The sequence below is a fragment of the Aotus nancymaae genome, unplaced genomic scaffold (genome assembly GCF_030222135.1).
Source record: "Aotus nancymaae isolate 86718 unplaced genomic scaffold, 86718_ANA_hifiasm-v0.15.2.pri h1tg000030l, whole genome shotgun sequence".
Classification (NCBI taxonomy): Eukaryota; Metazoa; Chordata; class Mammalia; order Primates; family Aotidae; genus Aotus; species Aotus nancymaae.
The window spans coordinates 3,922,038-3,941,644 of record NW_026988443.1 but is presented as its reverse complement, the minus strand read 5'-3'; the positions used below and the strand labels follow the sequence as shown (position 1 = coordinate 3,941,644).

The 19,607-nt window shown below is 45.8% G+C and overlaps 1 protein-coding gene and 1 long non-coding RNA gene across 2 annotated transcripts in view; both read right to left on the bottom strand.

The window, feature by feature from the left end:
* LOC135277199 (uncharacterized) overlaps window positions 1–19,607 on the bottom strand; it is a 140,378-nt gene that overhangs the window by 60,707 nt on the left and 60,064 nt on the right. The gene's annotated exons all lie outside the window — the stretch shown is intronic.
* Window positions 4,269–13,410, bottom strand: LOC135277232 (uncharacterized protein C2orf78-like). Its single transcript, XM_064383037.1, has 4 exons — window positions 13,404–13,410; window positions 10,753–11,028; window positions 6,991–7,479; window positions 4,269–6,154 (listed from the first exon to the last, which is right to left on the bottom strand). Exons 1-4 carry the CDS (start codon window positions 13,408–13,410, stop codon window positions 4,269–4,271), a joined length of 2,658 nt encoding a protein of 885 aa, XP_064239107.1.

The window sequence follows — 19,607 nt, the reverse complement described above, 5'->3', positions numbered from 1 at the left end:
ATTATTATTACAACATACAGGCATACCTCAGGAGATTGTGAGCTTGGTTCCAGACTGGTGCACTAAAACAAATGTCACAATAAAGTGAGTCACATAAATTTTTTTGTTTCCCAGTGCATAGAGAAGTTATTTTTACCCTACGCTGTAGTTCAGTAAGAGCACAATGCCATTATGTCTTTAAAATCAACGTATATACCTTAATTTTAAAAATATGTATGGCTAAAAAAATGCAAATGATCACGTGAGCCTTCGGTGAGTCATAATCTTTTTTTTTTTTTTTAGATGGTGTTTTGCTCTTGTTGCCCAGGCTAGAGTGGAATGGCGTGATCTCGGCTCACTGCAATCTCCATCTTCCTTGTTCAAGCTATTCTCCTGCCTCAGCCTCCCAAGTTGCTGAGATTACAGGCGTGTGCCACCACGCCTGGCTAATTTTTTGTCTTTTTAGTAGAGACAGGTTTCACCATGTTGGTCAGGCTAGTCTCGAACTCCTGATCTCAGGTGATCTTTCCTTTTTCTGATCTGCCCACCTCAGCCTTCCAAAGTGCTGGGATTACAGGTGTGAGCCACCATGCCCAGCAAAGTCATAATCTTTTTGCTGGTGGAGAGTCTTGTCTCAATATTGATGGCTGCTGATTGATCAGGGTGGTGGTTGCTGAAGGGTGGGGTGGCTATGGCAGTTCCTTAAAATAAGTCAGTGAAGTTTGCCTCATTGATTAACTCTTCCTTTCATGAAATATTTCTCTGTACTATGTGCTGTTGTTTGGTAGTATTTTACGCACAGTAGAACTTCTTTAAAAGTTGTATTCAATCCTTTCAAATCCTGTCATGACTTTATCAACTAAATTTATGTAATATTCTAAACACTGTTGCCATTTCAACAATGTTCACAGCATTATTAGGAAGAGTAGTTTCTATTTCAAGAAACCAGTTTCTTTGCTAATCTATAAGAAGCAACTCCTCATCCATTCAAGTTTTATGAGATTGGAGCAGTTCAATCATATCTTCAGGTTTCAATTCTAATTCCAATTATCTTGCCATTTACACCACATCTGCAATGACTTCCTGCACCAAAATCTTGAGCCCTTCAAAGTCATCCATGTAGATTGAAATCAGCTTCTTCCAAACTCCTGTTAATGTTAATACGTAAATCACAAATGTTCTTATGACATCTAGGATGGTGAATCTTTTCCAGATTTTCAATTCACTTTGCCCGGATCCAACAAAGGAATCACTGTCTATGGCAGCTATAGCCTTAAAAATGTGTATCTTAAATAGTAAGACTTAAAAGTCAAAATTACCCTTGCTTTGTCAGCTGCAGAATTGTGTTGTCAGGCATGAAAACCACATTAATCTCCTTGTGCATCTTGGGTGACCAGGTGCACTGGCGCATGAGCAGTAATTTTTTTATTATTATTTTGTAGAAACAGGGTCTCACTATGTTGCCCATACTGGTCTTGAACTCCTGGGCTTGAGTGATCCTTCTACATTGGTCTCCCAAAGTGTTGGGATTACAGATATGAGCCACTGCACCCAGCCCTTTTATTTTTTATATAATGGACACTGTCAATGTTCATAACTTAAACATGGGTACCCGGTCAAAATAATGCTTGAGAAACATTAACACTGAGCTAAATTACAAAAAATAAAAATAAAAAAACCATAAAATAAAATAAAACATAGTATTAAATGAAAGAAGCCAGATACCAAAGGTCACATATTATATGATTCCATTTATATGAAATCTCCAGAAAACGTAAATCCAGAGATTGGTGGTTGCCTGGGGCCAGAGGGAGCGGGGAATGAGGAGTGACTGCTAATGGGTAGAGGGTTTTTTTTTTTTCTTTTTTCCGGGGGATGATGAAAATGTAATGGCTCAGATAGTTGTAATGATTGTACAACCTTGTGACATACTAAATGCCCCTGAATTGTACAATTTTCTGTTTGTTTGTTTTTTATTTTGAGACTGAGTCTTGCTCTGTTACCCAGGCTCGAGTGCAGTGGCGCCATCTCGGCTCACTGCAAACTCCCCCTCGCGGGTTCAAGCGTATCTGGGACTACAGGCACCAGCCACTACGCCCGGCTGATTTTTTGTATTTTCAGTAGAGACGGGATTTCACCATGTTGGCCAGGCTGGTGTTAAACTCTTGAGCGCAAGTGATCCGCCCGCCTCAGCCTCCCAAACGGCTGGGATTACAGGTCGCTCCCGGCCGAATCGTACGATTTTGGACAGTGAATTTTATGTGAATTGCATATCAGAAACTAATTTTTAAAAAGTAAATTACCGGCCGGGCGCGGTGGCTCACGCCTGTAATCCCAGCACTTTGGGAGGCCAAGGCGGGTGGATCACGAGGTCAAGAGATCGAGACCATCCTGGTCAACATGGTGACACCCCGTCTCTACTGAAAATACAAAAAAAAAATTAGCTGGGCATGGTGGCGAATGCCTGTAATCCCAGCTACTCAGGAGGCTGAGGCAGGAGAATTGCCTGAACCCAGGAGGCGGAGGTTGCGGTGAGCCGAGATCGCCCCATTGCACTCCAGTCTGGGTAACAAGAGTGAAACTCCGTTTCAAAAAAAAAAAAAAAGTAAATTACTGATTTCATCGCGGTGACCATCCACTGCCCTCATCTTCCCTTCCCTCACCGTTCCTATCCCGCCCTCCCCTACGGCCCTCAACCCTTTCTGCCTATGGCTGTGCCTTCAGGCCGGGTCCCCTCCCGCTAAGCAGGGTCTCCGCACAGTTGGGCGCCTGCGTCTTGCGGCTTTTGGAGGGCGACTCAGGGCGCAGGCGCGCCCACCACTCATCCTATGAAAATGGCCGCTCCAAGCCGTTTTTTCTCCGTTACTCCAGTTAATGGTGATGGCCCAGAAGGTTGCACGTGCTGGAATGGATGGAGGAGGACCTGGCGGGCCTCTTAATATTTAAATCCCTCCGGAAGCTTGAGTTCGTCTGCCTCTAACCTCCGGATGCCTTGATCTCAAAGCCAGGTTGACTGCCTGCAGGCGCTCCTAAACGCTGGGGACTTCTGATTCCCACAGGCTTTACCCCTTTGCATGCAGTGTGACCCAAGCCCATTGCTGAACCTCACTAGGAAGGTGGCACAGTGTTACTGGTCTTGTGTGTTGTTGTGAAGGTGAAGTGAAGTAGTGCATCTCACTGACCCGTGCATGGGTGTTGAGTCAATGGTGATCTGTACTCCAGGGTCTTTTCTGGGTCAGCTTCAAGTTCCTGCAGTTTGCTTGGCAAGGCCCCAGGTTATCAGCTACACCTAGAACTGTGAGCCCTTGCCGTTCCCCTGGTGGTAGATTCCCCTGTTTTGTACTGACGTTTCCCACCTGTGGTCATGTATGTATAAGGTAACCCAAACCTGTTGGAGATGAGTCCTGAATCTTATTTTCTAAAACACCTATCTGATAGGCCATGAGACATAAGGCCATCATCCATGGGAGAGTTTGTACATTTCTTTTGGTCCACCCAGCCTTATCTTCTGCCATCTTCAATTTCTATCCAAATTTTATTCTTTTAGTCCTAACCTCAGATTCTGCATCTTATTTCTGCCATTTCCCCTATTTCTGATTCTTTGTATAAGCCCATGAAATCTCTCCCCTTTTGACCTTCTTAGTCTAGGACCATGTTCCTTCCTCTTTCCTCAATTCTGCTGATATTCTCCCATTCAAATTTTAGTTCCTCTGTTTTTTTTTGTTTGTTTGTTTTTTTGAGATGGAGTTTTGCCCTGTTGTTCAGGCTAGATTGCAGTGGTACAATCTCAGCTCACTGCAACCTCCGCCTCCCAGGTTGAAGCAATTCGCCTGCCTCAGCCTCGCGAGAAGCTGGGACTACAGGCACCCACCACCACATCCAGCTACTTTTTTGTATTTTTGGTAGAGATGGGATTTCACCGTGTTGGCCAGGCTTGTCTCGAACTCCTGACCTCAGGTGATCCACCCACCTTGGCCTCCCAAAATGCTGGGATCGCAGGCATGAGCCACCATGTCCAGCCATAATTCCTTCTAAGGAAGCCTTTGATCCCCACCTCCACCAAGGAAAACCCACAGTCTACAGCATCTCAGAACTCAAGAGCCTACTTATTACTTAGCGATTAATTCTATTACATTTCTTTATTAAGTTTTAAAAACATATCATTGGAATAAGTAAATTAGTATCTATATATTTGGAAAACCAGCTGGTATCCAAAGTAAAGCCAATAGTCTCAGCAGCTCTTAGATTCTGTAGCCATGGTATTGAGAAATTTCCATATCTTTTTCGCTTTAGATGAAGAACTGCGGTTTCCCCAAAGGGGTGTATTTGGCAGCATTCTCGAGCTCTTGCTGAGCCTTCCTCTTCATGGCCTGACGCTCTGGCCTCTGCTCTTTTGTGATGGGCGTTGACACTACTGGCCCAGAGATGTCAGGCGCCCTCCATGGCCTGGGTGGTAAGCTGAAGTCTTGGATTAGAAATTGATTTTGAGGCTGGGCCAGTGACTGGAGATTGGTCACAGCAGTGGAAACAGGCTCCCGCTGGAAAGAAGAGCAAGATGATGTTTTGTAGGATGCTGGCCTAGAAGCAGCCGACTGAGAGGCAGTAGGAGGCTGGTTAGGATTGGCTGAAGCGTGTTGGGCTGCATTGGTCGAAATTGGCTCAGCTGGTCTGGCAGGACCTGTCACAGATGTGTTGGTAGAAGCCGGTTGGGACAGACTGACTGCAGTCGACTGAGCTGACTTAGTAGAACCAGGTGGAGCAGGGCAAGCCACAGCAGGCCAACATGAGGCCGGAGGGTGTGGCTGCCAAGAAACACATTGAACTTGAGGTTTGTCCAGGGTCACAAAGGGCAACGGTGCCAACTTGACCTTCCCAGGTGCTGGCAACTCATACTGGGATGGAGATGGACACACTTTTTCAGTGCTATCATCAAGTTTCTGGGCCTTGACTTGAGTTTTCTCTGGGCCTTTCCCCTCACGTCGGGTATCCAGCCATGGTTTGAGAGCTGATAATGCCTGAGGGTTCTGGTTGTTGCTTGAGCTTCCCAGAGTCCGGGAGGAAGAGAATCCAGTTTTCTTCTCGGTCTTTTTTCTGAGTGCATATAAAACTTCCACAGACTCTGGCCTCTGCATGGCTGGGGAGCTTCGTGGCTTTTTGAAGATCTCTCGGCTAAGCTCAGGTTGATCTTTCTTGCGCTTCATATTGGGAATGGCTTGCTTCTCTTCTACCTTGACTTTGGTCCCTGACTCCTCACTGTGTTCAGATTTTCTGGAGCTGTTCTCTCTGCTCCTTTTGGTCTTCTCCTGCCCGTGCCTCTTAGTTGTGCTGCTCCTGCTGGATGCGTGAGGTTTGTTGTGAGGTCTGTGACGTTTGTTGCTAGAATGCTTGCTCTTGTTCACAGAAGCGCCGTCCCTGGCGGTAGCACCGCAAACAGTCACTTCTCCCTGTAATAGGCTCTCTGTGTTCTTTGGCTGGATTTTGGCCTTGGGAGCGCCCTGGATAGGCTCGGCAGCTTTATGCTTGTTCTTCCTGACTTGATGAGAGTGACCCTTTCTGACGCTTGACTTTTCCTGCACCTGATTTACCTTGATGGCACTGGGATGTTTGGCTTTCTTTGCAGAGGGTTGGTCAAGATCTTGTAAAGAACTGAAGCTGGAGGGGAGGTGAGTATCCTCCACCAATGTAGTGATGTCTGCAGGATCACTGCTAGACTCAATGCCATTTTCAAGTATCCCTTGGCCCTCAAGACTCAGGCTGTTCTTTCTCAGATTGGTGTTTTCGGAACCAGGCTGCTCCTCTGGGCCAAGAGGATCAATGCAAGAAAGAAGCTGGTGGCTATCAGGGATTTCTAAAGGAAGCAGTGGAGGCTCTTGATTTTCTGTTGGGAACTGGTAGGCATCTAGAGGCTTTGAAAGCTTGGTTTTAATCTCATCCAAATTCTCATTCTCGGTTTTGTCCAGGCTTGGAGCTGGAGAGAGTGTCGAGAGATTAGCTGGACTCTGGACTGGAGCTGTTGTTGAAATGTCCCCAAGGTCAGGTGATGGATTACTCTCAAGTATCTGGGTATTTCTGCTACTGCAGGACATGGAGAATTCTGGAGTTTGTGCCAGACAAAATGTCTGGCTTAGAGATGGCAATCCCAGGGAAGTATCCATCCCCAGGGAAGTTTTCATCACTACAAAGGAATCAAGGAAGAAGTCAATCCCTGGTAAGTGAGATGCTCCCCCTACACACCAATGCAGCAATTGGATAGCTTTGTAACATGGGCAAGGCATTTCTACCAGCTCTTCTTCATGACCATGGACAAGACCCTGTATTGGTTGATAGGCAGTGACTGTTCTCTTACTGGTTATCATTTGATGTGATTGTTTCTTGGCTTTCTTTGGATTTCATAGGGTTGTTGTAAGCCAAATAAAAAGCCAAAGTGATTTTTAAATAGGAGATGTTTTATAAAGCCTCATATTCTCATATAGGGTCCTTTCCATTCTCTCCTCTCTCCTGAAGGAATAAGAACCCTTTACACCATATACTAGGGGAGAGAGTGGAGCCCTTCCTCATGAAATATATAAGCAAGCCCAGATTCTGAGCCTGTTTGTTTTGGAGAGGATCTCTGAGCACAAGGTCTTAAATCCTATTGTAAGTTAAGGAAAATCAAAATGTCACTGCGAAAATAAGAATTCTGAAGTGTCTTCCAGAGACACTAAAGTAATAGATTAGGGAAGGAAGTTACAGAGTGCTGGTGCAGCGAACTGATCAGCCAGGCCACTAAAAAGTGTGACATCTCTTGGGACTCTCTTCTATATGGCATAGATGGCCATTATAGTGTTCAACTTTCCCACTGAAAAGGTGTTCTTAGATAGACTCTGAAAATGGAGAGCAATGCCCAAGAATAGTGATTGAAGTCTCAGGACTTAAATTCTGCCTATCCATGGACTTACCACTCAGCTATAGATTTGACCCTCCCTTTCAATACTGTGTTTATTCCTCTCCTTTCTTGCTGTTTGTACTCACCTTGAAAACTGGTTTCTGTGATGGGCTGAGCAGACACAGAGTAAGACATCCCAGAAGTGGAGACCGGTGGTAGAACTTCTGTGGGCTGAACCTCCTTTAACCCCATCACCATTTCTGGTTGATGGGCAGAGGCCCTATTTCCTGTACATGACACAGAGCCATAGGATTGCACACAGGAGACATGTTCTCCAGATACTTGAGGCCCCAGTGTGCCTGGATTATAGTAGTAGAGCTGGTTTCCATTCTGGTAGGGAATTGACAGGCTATGGCCCTGCTGATTTGGAATTTGAGATTGTGTCCCCTGAGCAAACCTGGATGACAGTGTTGGATACAGAGGGACCACAATATTGGCATCTGAAATTTTATCATGCTGGGCTGTCACGGACATGGAAGAGACAGCTGTGTTCTGGTCAGTGACAGTCACAATCGAGTCCCTGAGTAAGGACGACTTCTTTGCTGTGCTCGTTGTACGGTGCCTATCAAAAATGCCTGGGTAAGAAGCAGTTGAAGAAGAGCTGTGGCTCTGGCCACTAACCCCAGACAACATAGTTGTGCTAGAATCCGCTGTGTTCTGGTCAGTGACAGTCACAGTCAAGTCCCTGAGTAAGAACTTCTTCTTTGCTGTGCTCGTACTGTGCCTATCAAAAATGCCAGGGTTAGAGGCAGTTGAAGAAGAGCTGTGGCTCTGGCCACTAACCCCAGACAACAGAGTTGTGCTAGAATCAGCTGTGTTCTGGTCAGTGACAGTCACAGTCGAGTCCCTGAGTAAGGACGACTTCTTTGCTGTGCTCGTCGTACGGTGCCTATCAAAAATGCCTGGGTAAGACGCAGTTGAAGTAGAGCTGTGGCTCTGGCCACTAACCCCAGAAAACATAGTCGTGCTAGAATCAGCTGTGTTCTGGTCAGTGACAGTCACAGTCAAGTCCCTGAGTAAGAACTTCTTCTTTGCTGTGCTCGTACTGTGCCTATCAAAAATGCCTGGGTAAGAGGCAGTTGAAGAAGAGCTGTGGCTCTGGCCACTAACCCCAGACAACTTAGTTGTGCTACAATCAGCTGTGTTCTGGTCAGTGACAGTCACAGTCGAGTCCCTGAGTAAGGACGACTTCTTTGCTGTGCTCGTTGTACTGGTCCTATCAAAAATGCCTGGGTAAGAAGTAGTTGAAGTAGAGCTGTGGCTCTGGACACTAACCCCAGACAACAGAGTTGTGCTAGAATCAGCTGTGTTCTGGTCCGTGACAGTCACAGTCGAGTCCCTGAGTAAGGACGTCTTCTTTGCTGTGATCGTTGTACGGTGCCTATCAAAAATGCCTGGGTAAGAAGCAGTTGAAGAAGAGCTGTGGCTCTGGCCACTAACCCCAGACAACATATTGGTGCTAGAATCAGCTGTGTTCTGGTCAGTGACAGTGACAGTCAAGTCCCTGAGTAAGAACTTCTTCTTTGATGTGCTCGTACTGTGCCTATCAAAAATGCCTGGGTAAGAGGCAGTTGAAGAAGAGCTGTTGCTCTGGCCACTAACCCCAGACAACATAGTTGTGCTAGAATCCGCTGTGTTCTGGTCAGTGACAGTCACAGTTGAGTCCCTGAGTAAGGATGACTTCTTTGCTGTGCTCGTTGTACTCTGCCTATCAAAAATGCCTGGGTAAGACGCAGTTGAAGTAGAGCTGTGGCTCTGGCCACTAAGCCCAGACAACATAGTTGTACTAGAATCATCTGTGTTCTGGTCCGTGACAGTCACAGTCGAGTCCCTGAGTAAGGACGACTTCTTTGCTGTGCTCGTTGTACGGTGCCTATCAAAAATGCCTGGGTAAGAAGCAGTTGAAGAAGAGCTATGGCTCTGGCCACTAACCCCAGACAACATAGTTGTGCTAGAATCCGCTGTGTTCTGGTCAGTGACAGTCACAGTCAAGTCCCTGAGTAAGAACTTCTTCTTTGCTGTGCTCGTACTGTGCCTATCAAAAATGCCAGGGTTAGAGGCAGTTGAAGAAGAGCTGTGGCTCTGGCCACTAACCCCAGACAACAGAGTTGTGCTAGAATCAGCTGTGTTCTGGTCAGTGACAGTCACAGTCAAGTCCCTGAGTAAGAACTTCTTCTTTGCTGTGCTCGTTGTACGGTGCCTATCAAAAATGCCTGGGTAAGACGCAGTTGAAGTAGAGCTGTGGCTCTGGCCACTAACCCCAGAAAACATAGTCGTGCTAGAATCAGCTGTGTTCTGGTCAGTGACAGTCACAGTCAAGTCCCTGAGTAAGAACTTCTTCTTTGCTGTGCTCATACTGTGTCTATCAAAAATGCCTGGGTAAGAGGCAGTTGAAGTAGAGCTGTGGCTCTGGCCACTAACCCCAGACAACAGAGTTGTGCTAGAATCAGCTGTGTTCTGGTCAGTGACAGTCACAGTCGAGTCCCTGAGTAAGGACGAATTCTTTGCTGTACCCGTTGTACGGTGCCTATCAAAAATGCCGGGGTAAGACGCAGTTGAAGAAGAGCTGTGGCTCTGGCCACTAACCCCAGACAACAGAGTTGTGCTAGAATCCGCTGTGTTCTGGTCAGTGACAGTCACAGTCAAGTCCCTGAGTAAGAACTTCTTCTTTGCTGTGCTCGTACTGTGCCTATCAAAAATGCCAGGGTTAGAGGCAGTTGAAGAAGAGCTGTGGCTCTGGCCACTAACCCCAGACAACAGAGTTGTGCTAGAATCAGCTGTGTTCTGGTCAGTGACAGTCACAGTCGAGTCCCTGAGTAAGGACGACTTCTTTGCTGTGCTCGTTGTACGGTGCCTATCAAAAATGCCTGGGTAAGACGCAGTTGAAGTAGAGCTGTGGCTCTGGCCACTAACCCCAGACAACATATTGGTGCTAGAATCAGCTGTGTTCTGGTCAGTGACAGTCACAGTCAAGTCCCTGAGTAAGAACTTCTTCTTTGCTGTGCTCATACTGTGTCTATCAAAAATGCCTGGGTAAGAGGCAGTTGAAGTAGAGCTGTGGCTCTGGCCACTAACCCCAGACAACAGAGTTGTGCTAGAATCAGCTGTGTTCTGGTCAGTGACAGTCACAGTCGAGTCCCTGAGTAAGGACGAATTCTTTGCTGTGCCCGTTTTACGGTGCCTATCAAAAATGCCTGGGTAAGACGCAGTTGAAGAAGAGCTGTGGCTCTGGCCACTAACCCCAGACAACATATTGGTGCTAGAATCCGCTGTGTTCTGGTCAGTGACAGTCACAGTCAAGTCCCTGAGTAAGAACTTCTTCTTTGCTGTGCTAGTACTGTGCCTATCAAAAATGCCTGGGTAGGAGGCAGTTGAAGAAGAGCTGTGGCTCTGGCCACTAACCCCAGACAACAGAGTTGTGCTAGAATCCGCTGTGTTCTGGTCAGTGACAGTCACAGTCGAGTCCCTGAGTAAGGACGACTTCTTTGCTGTGCTCGTTGTACTGGTCCTATCAAAAATGCCTGGGTAACAGGCAGTTGAAGTAGAGCTGTTGCTCTGGCCACTAACCCAAGACAACATAGTTGTGCTAGAATCAGCTGTGTTCTGGTCCGTGACAGTCACAGTCGAGTCCCTGAGTAAGGACGACTTCTTTGCTGTGCTCGTTGTACGGTGCCTATCAAAAATGCCTGGGTAAGACGCAGTTGAAGTAGAGCTGTGGCTCTGGCCACTAACCCCAGACAACATAGTTGTGCTAGAATCAGCTGTGTTCTGGTCAGTGACAGTCACAGTCAAGATCCTGAGTACGAACTTCTTCTTTGCTGTGCTCGTACTGTGCCTATCAAAAATGCCTGGGTAAGACCCAGTTGAAGTAGAGCTGTGGCTCTCGCCACTAACCCCAGACAACATAGTTGTGCTAGAATGTTGGTAAAGGTGGGCACTGCCCGTGGGTGGCTGGAAAGAGGTGCCAGAGGCTGATGGCAGTAGCCGTGCTGAGCTAACAGCTGGAGCAGAGGCTCTGGAGGAGTTGGAGGTGCTTCCTGTTAAGGAAGCCACATTGTTCACCACAGGAGGAGAGAGCTGCAGAGAATTTGCAGTTCCAAGTAAAGAAGTATTTTGGAAATCTTCTGTTGGAAACAAAGAGAGATGAACAAACTGATGAGATTGAAAAAATGTCACCTTGTTTGAAGAACAGCATCATCTTAAGGTTGTTTCAATCAGGAAGCCTCTAATACCGATACTCACTTAAGTACCAAAAGTCAAACAGTTTATGATGGCCATGAGTGCTGAAACAGTTTGATCCTCTTCTGATGAACTGCCTTTGTGTCCAATATGAGCAGAAATGTGCAGAAGACCCAGGTGGTCTGGGTTCATACGTTATTTCCTAGGCTAGAAGCAACCTTCTCCCTTCCCTATCTTTCCCTTAAATCTTGGTGAGTATTGGCTCATAACTATTTCCTAGAATTGGAGCATTTTAGCACTGGGAGTCCTATTGGGAGGTTCTTAGAGAAGGACCTCATTTTATGAATAACTGAGGCTGAGAGAGGTCACATTGACCTAAATTTTACCATTATGTTAATATCATTACCATGACTTCCTTGCCAGGATTCTTTTCTCTGAGCATAGACCAGAAACCAGGAGAAACGGCACTTTTAATATGGCAATTTTGGCCTACTAGAATATAGTGCAGCTATTACTTTTATAATCCTTACTGTCACATTTTGCTTCTACAGGTCATGTGACATTTCCTAGAGTTTCCATTTAACCCAGGCCATTGGTAAATCTGAAGGGTCATTCTTTGCCCTCCTCAAGCCTGTTTTTTATATATTTTTTTTAATCATAAGTGAAAATACTACCTGATAGTTTCACAAGAAATTTTTTTTTTTTTTTTTTTGAGACAGAGTCTCACTCTGTCACCAAGACTGGAGTGCAGTGGCTTGACCTTGGCTCAATGCGGCATTTGCCTCCTGGGCTCAAGCAATTCTCATGCCTCAGCCTCCCCAGTAGTTGGGATTATAGGCACCCACCACTGCACCTGGCTATTTTTTTGTATTTTCAACAGAGACAGGGTTTCACGATGTTTTCCAGACTGGTCTCGAACTTCTGATGTCAAGTGATCTGCCTGCCTCGGCCTCCCAAAGTACTGGGATTACGATGGGAGCCACCGTGCTTGGCCTGGAAGCATCATTTCTAAAACACATTTCTAAAATGTTTATATTAAAAACTGTCAAGTGTCATCTATGTTCAAAAGGAAACAGAAAAAAAAAAAAAAAAACAACTGAATGTGACTTCTTCTGTTAAGCTGCTTTTTTGGGATACTTTATTTTAGCCTGTTTCCTTTCTAGTTTATTTGTTAAAACCAACTTCATTTTGCCCTATTCTGAGTAGATTTCACTCTGTTGTCTTTCTGCTTTTCTTCTAAAATGTAAAATATATTTTTTCCCTTGAAATCATTGTGTCATTCTCCAGAGCATATCCCAAGGGGAAATGTAGGGGACCCTGTCTTTTTGCTTTCATTTAAAATCCCAAATTCCTTACCCTAGAATATCTACCTCCTTATAACCCAGTAGTCTTCATTTTCTCTTTCCATCTAGTTCAGATAGGAATCTCCAGAGCATGAATATTACTTTTGTTTGTTTGTTTGTTTGAGAAAGAGTCTTGCCTTGTCACCCAGGCTAAAGTCCAGTGGTGCGAACATGGCTCACTGCAGCCTCAACCTGCTGGGCTCAAACAGTCCACTGATCCTCCCACCTCAGCCTCCTGGGTAGGTGGCATGCCGCCACACCTGGCTTATTTTTTTTTTTTTAATTATAGAGATGGGTCTTGCCATGTTACCCAAACTGGTCTCAAACTCCTAGGCTCAAGCAATTCTCCCATCTCGGCCTCCCAAAGCACTGAGATTACAGGTGGGAGTAACCATGCTCACCTGAATATTAAAAACATCACTACACATCACTAAATATCAAATAGTAAAGTTGAAATATTAGTGAGGGAGATGGCCTCCTGAAGTGCTGAGATAACAGATGTGAGCCACCATGCCTGGCTGAATATTAAAAACATCACTAAATTTAAAATAGTAGAGTTGAAATATTAGTGGAGGGAGACTATTACACATGAAACACCTCAGAATATGTTGCCAGTTTTCTACGCCACTTAGGTTTTCTGTTTCTGTTGAAATGAACAGCCTCAAATGTGTCTGATTTCATTTTGTATGTGTGTGCCCTTTAAGACTCGGCATTAGAAAAGAAAGGGGCCAGAGAGAAAAACCAATCTATAATCGTAATGTAACAGATAAGGAAACAGATGTTGTGAGAGAATGAAGTATTTGCTAAAATCACACAGCTAGTAAATGTCAAAGCCAAAACTGAAATGAGGTCTCTAGATTTCTACTTCAATACTTTCCCTGCTATTCCAAGCTGTTTGGGACTATAGGGGTAAAGAAATCTAAAGTTAGGGGGAAAGAAGTCAAATGAAAAACTGTCAAGAAAGTTTCTCTCTTTACCTGACATGGTCAGACATGAAGAAACATCAACTGTAGATACAAGGGATGAAGAGACGATCCTAGTGGATGTCTGCGTGACTGAAGCCAAGGAGTGCGTGTGTTCAGTATAAAGGCTACTGGTCACACTGCTCACTAGCCGCTTGTGATGCTGCAAATCTACCCCAATATTCTACCAGGTGGCAGTAGGCTTGGTGAGAGAATGATGTCACAAAGCAGGCAGTTGAAAGCTGTGTGATAGCCAATAGGGAGGCTAGGTTCCCAAGAAGATGGGATTGGCTGGCAGAGGTGGTAGGAAAGTTGAAACAGTAGTAAGTGGCTGAGTTCCAGGGAGGTGAAATCCTGCAAGATCATCTCTTTTTTTTTTCCTTTCTTTTTTTTTTTTTTTAATCATCCAGGTTTCTGTTTATATATAGTTTATAGAACAACAAATTCAGGAACTATGGGAAAGTAACATATAAAACCTTAACAGGAAATAGAGATTATAAAACACTACCATGTGATTTTTTTTAATGCAAATACTTCAATATTCCAATATTTTTACTCACTTGCTAAATAAAGCACACAACTCAAAATGCTAAATAATTGTCTAAATCTTTTAAAGAATAAAACATTAGTGAAAAACCAAAATTGCTTAGTAAGGTATTGTATAACTTTATTACCTATCATAGATATCAAGATGATCATAGTTAATACCAACTTAAGCTTTACAGAATACTGTTTTAGGCCAAATATTGATATATTAAATGAAGGTATCAGAGAATTTATGGCATCAGGTTATAAAGATCTATTCAAAACCATTTTTTGTCAAAGTTTAAACACTGCAACCAAAGTCAAGTTGTTTCTAAATGAGACACAAAAGGATTCTTGCTAATAGTACAAATTTTGTCCCCTGGGTAATACTTTTTTTTTTGACAGAGTCTCTCTCTGTCGCCAGGCTGGAGTGCAGTGGCGCGATCTCCACTCATTGCAACTTCCGCCTCCTGGGTTCAAGTGATTCTCCTGCTTCAGCCTCCCAAGTAATTGGGACTACAGGTGCATGCCACCATGCTCAGCTTTTTTTTTTTTAAAGTATAGACGGGGTTTCACCATGTTGGCCAGGATGGTCTCGATCTCCTGAGCTCGAGATCCACCCGCGTCGGCCTCCCAAAGTGCTGAGACTACAGGCATGAGTCACTGCACCTGGCCGCCTTTTGCTTTTTTAAAAAAAATTATTTTGATTTTGATTTTAGATTCAGGGAACACATGGGCAGGTTTGTTAGCTGGGTATACTAGGTTTGTGATGCTGAGGTTTGGGGTACGGATGATCCCCTCACTCAGGTAGTGAGCAGAGTACCCAGTAGGTAGTTTTCAGCTCTTGCTCCCCACCCTACCACCTCAGTGTCTATTGTTCCCATGTGTCCTCAGGTATTACTGTTTTCAAGTTTTTTTCTTTACATGAAGCCACTGAAAGAAAAAGTATGGCATACTTATAGGTTACTTTGTACATTTATCATTCTATTAACGAATACCTTAGGTAATTAAGCAGCATATTAAGCCCATAGAGCAAGTCATTATCTCATATCAAAGGACTATTGTTACTCAGTTATCTAAAAAATTCATTTTAATGGGTTACATTACAGGGTTGAGGTCAGCCTACAGGCACAAAATAGGTTAATTAAAATATCTTTTTTCAGATCAGCTTTTAATTTTTTCACTGGAATAGGATTTGGGAGTGGAGATACTAAATGTGGCAGGGTTCCACAAATTTACAGTTTATCAAAAGGTTCTTAAAGAATACAATGATAGCATATACTTTAATTCTTATAGCACAAACCCTTATACTGATGGTCACAGAAAAATACTGTAATGCTTTAAACAAAAGTTTTAAAATACATCAATGATGCAAGTTTCAAACAAAATGTAGTGATCTACATGTACTTAACTGTCCTTTCATCAAGCTTTTACAAACACAATCAGTCTTCACTGTCTGAGCAAATGAGTTTTAGTTTCTTCATGGTCCTCCATCTGTCTTTTAACATGACACTTGTCCGGTTGTTGAATTTATAATGCAACAGTATTTTAGACCAGTTTCCCTCTCCAAATTTCCTCCCGTCAGATCTCAAATTCTTGTCTTCTTCCCAAAGCCATGCCTGTCGTTTTCTAGCTCGATGTTTTTCAGGAATCACCGGTTGACTTTCTGAAACAGGTATTCTACTTTCAGTGGCTCTTCTACTTTCTTTTTTCTTTTTTGCACCTTGAAGAGTTCCTACTCTTCTTTCTTTCTTAAGGTCTTGTTGCTGGGTTCCATGTTTCAACTTAGGTAAGAAAAGATTCTTGTGAGACCTTTTTCTTGTATCCAAATTAGCCACAAGTATCTGAAATGGATCGACAATCTACCAAACAGAGCAAAAAGAATTAATTACACATGGAGAATCTGTACTGCCTGGAAACACAGGCATTTCCCATGTTAGAGCCAGATCCCAACCATTTCTGTTTCCTAGGGCAGGACCCAGCACTTCTGCCTCTATTCACTGTTATAGTCAAGGCTGGCTTCATCTGACTTGGACAAAAATTTTTTTCCCCAAAAGGTGACAGAATTTTAGGCCACCCTATAACATCACAAAAAGTAATATATACTTAAATGCCCGTATGGCTTTTTTTTTCTTTTCTTTTTTTTGAGAGACAGTTCTGCTCTTGTCACCCTGACTGGAGTGCAATGGTGCAATCGAAGCTCACTGCAACCTCCGCCTCCCAGGTTCAAGTGATTCTCCTGCCTCAGCCTCCCAAAGAAGCTGGGATTACAGGCACCCACCACCACGCTCAGCTAATTTTTTTATATTTTTAGTTGAGACAGGGTTTCACCATGTTAGCCAGGCTGCTCTTGAACTCCTGACCTCAGGTGATCCACCCGCCTCGGCCTCCCAAAGTGCTGGGATTATAGGTGTGAGCCACCGCACCTGGCCAACCCATTCAGTCTTAGAATTTATATTTACCACTGTAGGATTTATCAGTGATCCATCGATGGTGCCTTCCATGGCTTTTCTTCTCAAGTCTCCTGCATTTTTTACATCTTTAAATAACAAGAGGGTCACCCTGTATTCAGGAAATAGGTCCAGCTGATGTGTTAACTGCATTTCACAGATAAGCAGGATTCTACTGCACACAAAATGAAAAAACCAAGAGGTATCTTTTGTTTAAAAGTTAACATTAGAACTCATTTCTTAAGAAATATTCAATAACTGACAGTAACATGATTTAAAGTGTTAAACTAGAAAAGTCCATCGCAGAAGCCCACTGGGCATCCTCATGAGATGTTGTCTTCCTAACCCTGCTCTGTTTCTAGGTGCGCTGCCATTCCTGAAAAGGCAAGGGGCCCAGCTGGTTGCTGTTTGTTCAGATGAGGCAGGCTCAGATGCATAGTTGACAGGCTGCTTCCCCAGTAGACAAGTTGGAGCAGAATGTCAGGAATTTTTTAAACCAAAGGTTACTTACGGTATTAATGAAGCCTTACTCTTACTCTTTTTAACTTCTGATCCCATCATTTTATTTATATTTTAGCAAGGCCTACACATAAATATTAAGGAAGAAAATACTTTTAAAGAATAAAGTATCCATCTCCGGGAGGGCTCCTGAGGCTGTGGCGGCGGCGGCTGGGCGCCCCGGGCCCCTTAGCCTCCGCAGGCCATGGGATCCGAGAAGGACTCCGAGTCGCCGCGCTCCACATCGCTACATGCGGCCGCGCCGGACCCCAAGTGCCGCAGCGGCGGCCGGGCGCCTCACCTTCCACAGCGTCTTCTCCGCCTCGGCCCGCAGCCGCCGAGCCCGGGCCAAGTCGCAGGCCGAACCGCCGTCCCCGGCCGCGCCGCCGCCACCCGCCCCGGCCCCTGCCGCGGCCCAGGCCTCGCCGCCCGAGGCGCTGCCTGCCGAGCCGGCCGCCGAGGCCGCGGCGGCGGCGGCGGAGCCCGGCTTCGACCATGAGGAGGCGGCGGAGGGCGGCGGCTCGGGCTCGGAGGAGGTGGAGTGCTCGCTGTGCCTGGTGCGGCTGCCGCCCGAGCGGGCTCTGCGCCTCCTCAGCTGTCAGCACCGCTCGTGCCGGGACTGCCTCCGCCACTACCTGCGCCTGGAGATCAGCGAGAGCAGGGTGCCCATCAGCTGCCCCGAGTGCAGCGAGCGACTCAACCCGCACGACATCCGCTTGCTGCTAGCCGACCCGCCGCTCGTGCACAAGTACGAGGAGTTCATGCTGCGCCGCTACCTGGCCTCGGACCCGGACTGCCGCTGGTGCCCGGCCCCGGACTGCGGTTATGCTGTTATTGCCTATGGCTGTGCCAGCTGCCCGAATCTTGCTACCATTCGGGCTCCATTCCCGGAGGCTGGCCTCGTTGGCGCTTGATAAACACCAGCTGAAGAACCCGCAGCCATTGTCCCAAGGACACCATTAAAGCTGCCCGGACCCTCCCCTTCCCGAGCCGGCCCGTCAGTGCACGGGGAAAACTCACCATCCGCTCCCCAGTGCGTCTCGGAAGATCTCCCGCTCTGAAACAAAACTCACAACTTCTGGAAGCGATGGCCAATCCCCGTCTTCCCGTCTTCTTCGAGCCGGTTTCCGGTCCGCCTCTCTAGCCTGAGTCCGGTCTACGAACGCGAAAGAGAACAGGAGCTGTATGCCGCTTTCGACGAGGGAAATCGACGACTCTATGTACTGGGACCGGAAACAGGTCAGGTTTCCAGTCTCCGCTCTTTTTTTATTCTTTTTCTTTCTTTTGAGACGGAGTTTTGCTCTTGTTACTCAGGCTGGAGTGCAATGGCGCGATCTCGGCTCACCGCAACCTCCGCCTCCCGGGTTCAGGCAATTCTCCTGCCTCAGCCTCCCGAGTAGGTGGGATTATAGGCGCGCGCCACCATGCCCAGCTAATTTTTGTATTTTTAGTAGAGACAGGGTTTCACCATGTTGACCAGGAGGTATTCTTAATAGCAATGTAAGAACGGCCTAATTAGGGGAGTGAGAGAGGAGATGGGGAGGCATCACACACCGGGCTAAAACATGAAGGACATTCAGCCAGGCACAGTGGCTCTTGCCTGAATCCCAGCACTTTGGGAGGCCAAGGTAGGCAGCTCACCTGATGTCAGGAGTTCAAGACCAGCCTGACCAACATGAAGAAACCCCCCGTCTCTACTAAAAATACAGAATTAGCTGGGCGTGGTGGCACCTGCCTGTAATCTCAGTTACTCAGGAGGCTGAGACAGGAGAATCGCTTGAACCTGAGAGGCAGAGGTTTCAGTGAGCCGAGATTGAGTCATTGCACCCTAGCCTGGGCAACAAGAGCGAAACTGTGTCTTAAAACAAACAAAAACATGCAGGACATTCTATTTCTAGGAGAGACGACAGGCTGTTCTGGTCAGTCTCTCTTTATCACAGGATGCTATATTCCCAGCATATTCCACAGTTATCCTAGAGAACCATAAATGAGAAAGGAGAAAGAACTAAGTTGGTCCAAGTCCACCTGGAGAACTGTCCTGCAGTCTGTGCCCTTAATTCAGATTATCCCCCCTAGCAAAGCTAGTCCATTTCATATGCCCACCAACCTCTTAGTAACTGGAGGCAGAGATTTGTCTTATCAGATCGGCGTAAGGCCTTGACAGACACAATGTCAGTGAAACATTGTTAAGCCATAGCCAGAATGCATTTTACTAGGCCCAGGAGGACCGCTTAACAAACAGCTGATCAGGTCTGCCTGGAGCAGCAACCTAGTACTGGATCCAGTGATCCAGGTAATAAGTTCCTAAAGAGGTCCAAAAAGGGTCCCTAAGGGGGGCCCAGTATCTGCAGCAAGTGGGCCTCCTCCCAGATCTCCCCTAATTTTCTATAATACATAAGTTGTTCTCTAGGTACAGTAGCAGCTATTGGCAATCGAACACACTTGTCCCAGTTTGGTAAACGGAAGTCTAGAGTAACTGCTTTGTTTATCCCAGTGCTTTGGGAAGCTGAAGCAGAGTGATTGCTTGATGCCAGGAGTTCAAGATGAACCTGGGCAAAATAGTGAGACACCCCCCCCCCCGCATCTCTCCTAAATATTGTTTAAAATAGCCAAGTGTGGTGGTGTGCACCTGTAGTCAGAGCTACATAGGAGCCTAAGGTGGAAGATCACTTGAGCCCAGGCGTTTGAGGTTACAGCGAGCTATGATCGTGCCACTGCCCTCTAGTATGGTTAACAGCATAAAATC

What these genes read in the sequence shown, in the direction of transcription:
- LOC135277232 (XM_064383037.1), bottom strand. An exon ending in TTCAACTGGGTCTTACCCAG is followed by an intron (nt 7,480 to 10,752) that starts GCATTTTTGATA and finishes CTTCTTACCCAG; the next exon opens with GCATTTTTGATAGGCACCGT. An exon ending in CACAGAAACCAGTTTTCAAG is followed by an intron (nt 6,155 to 6,990) that starts GTGAGTACAAAC and finishes ATTCCTTTGTAG; the next exon opens with TGATGAAAACTTCCCTGGGG.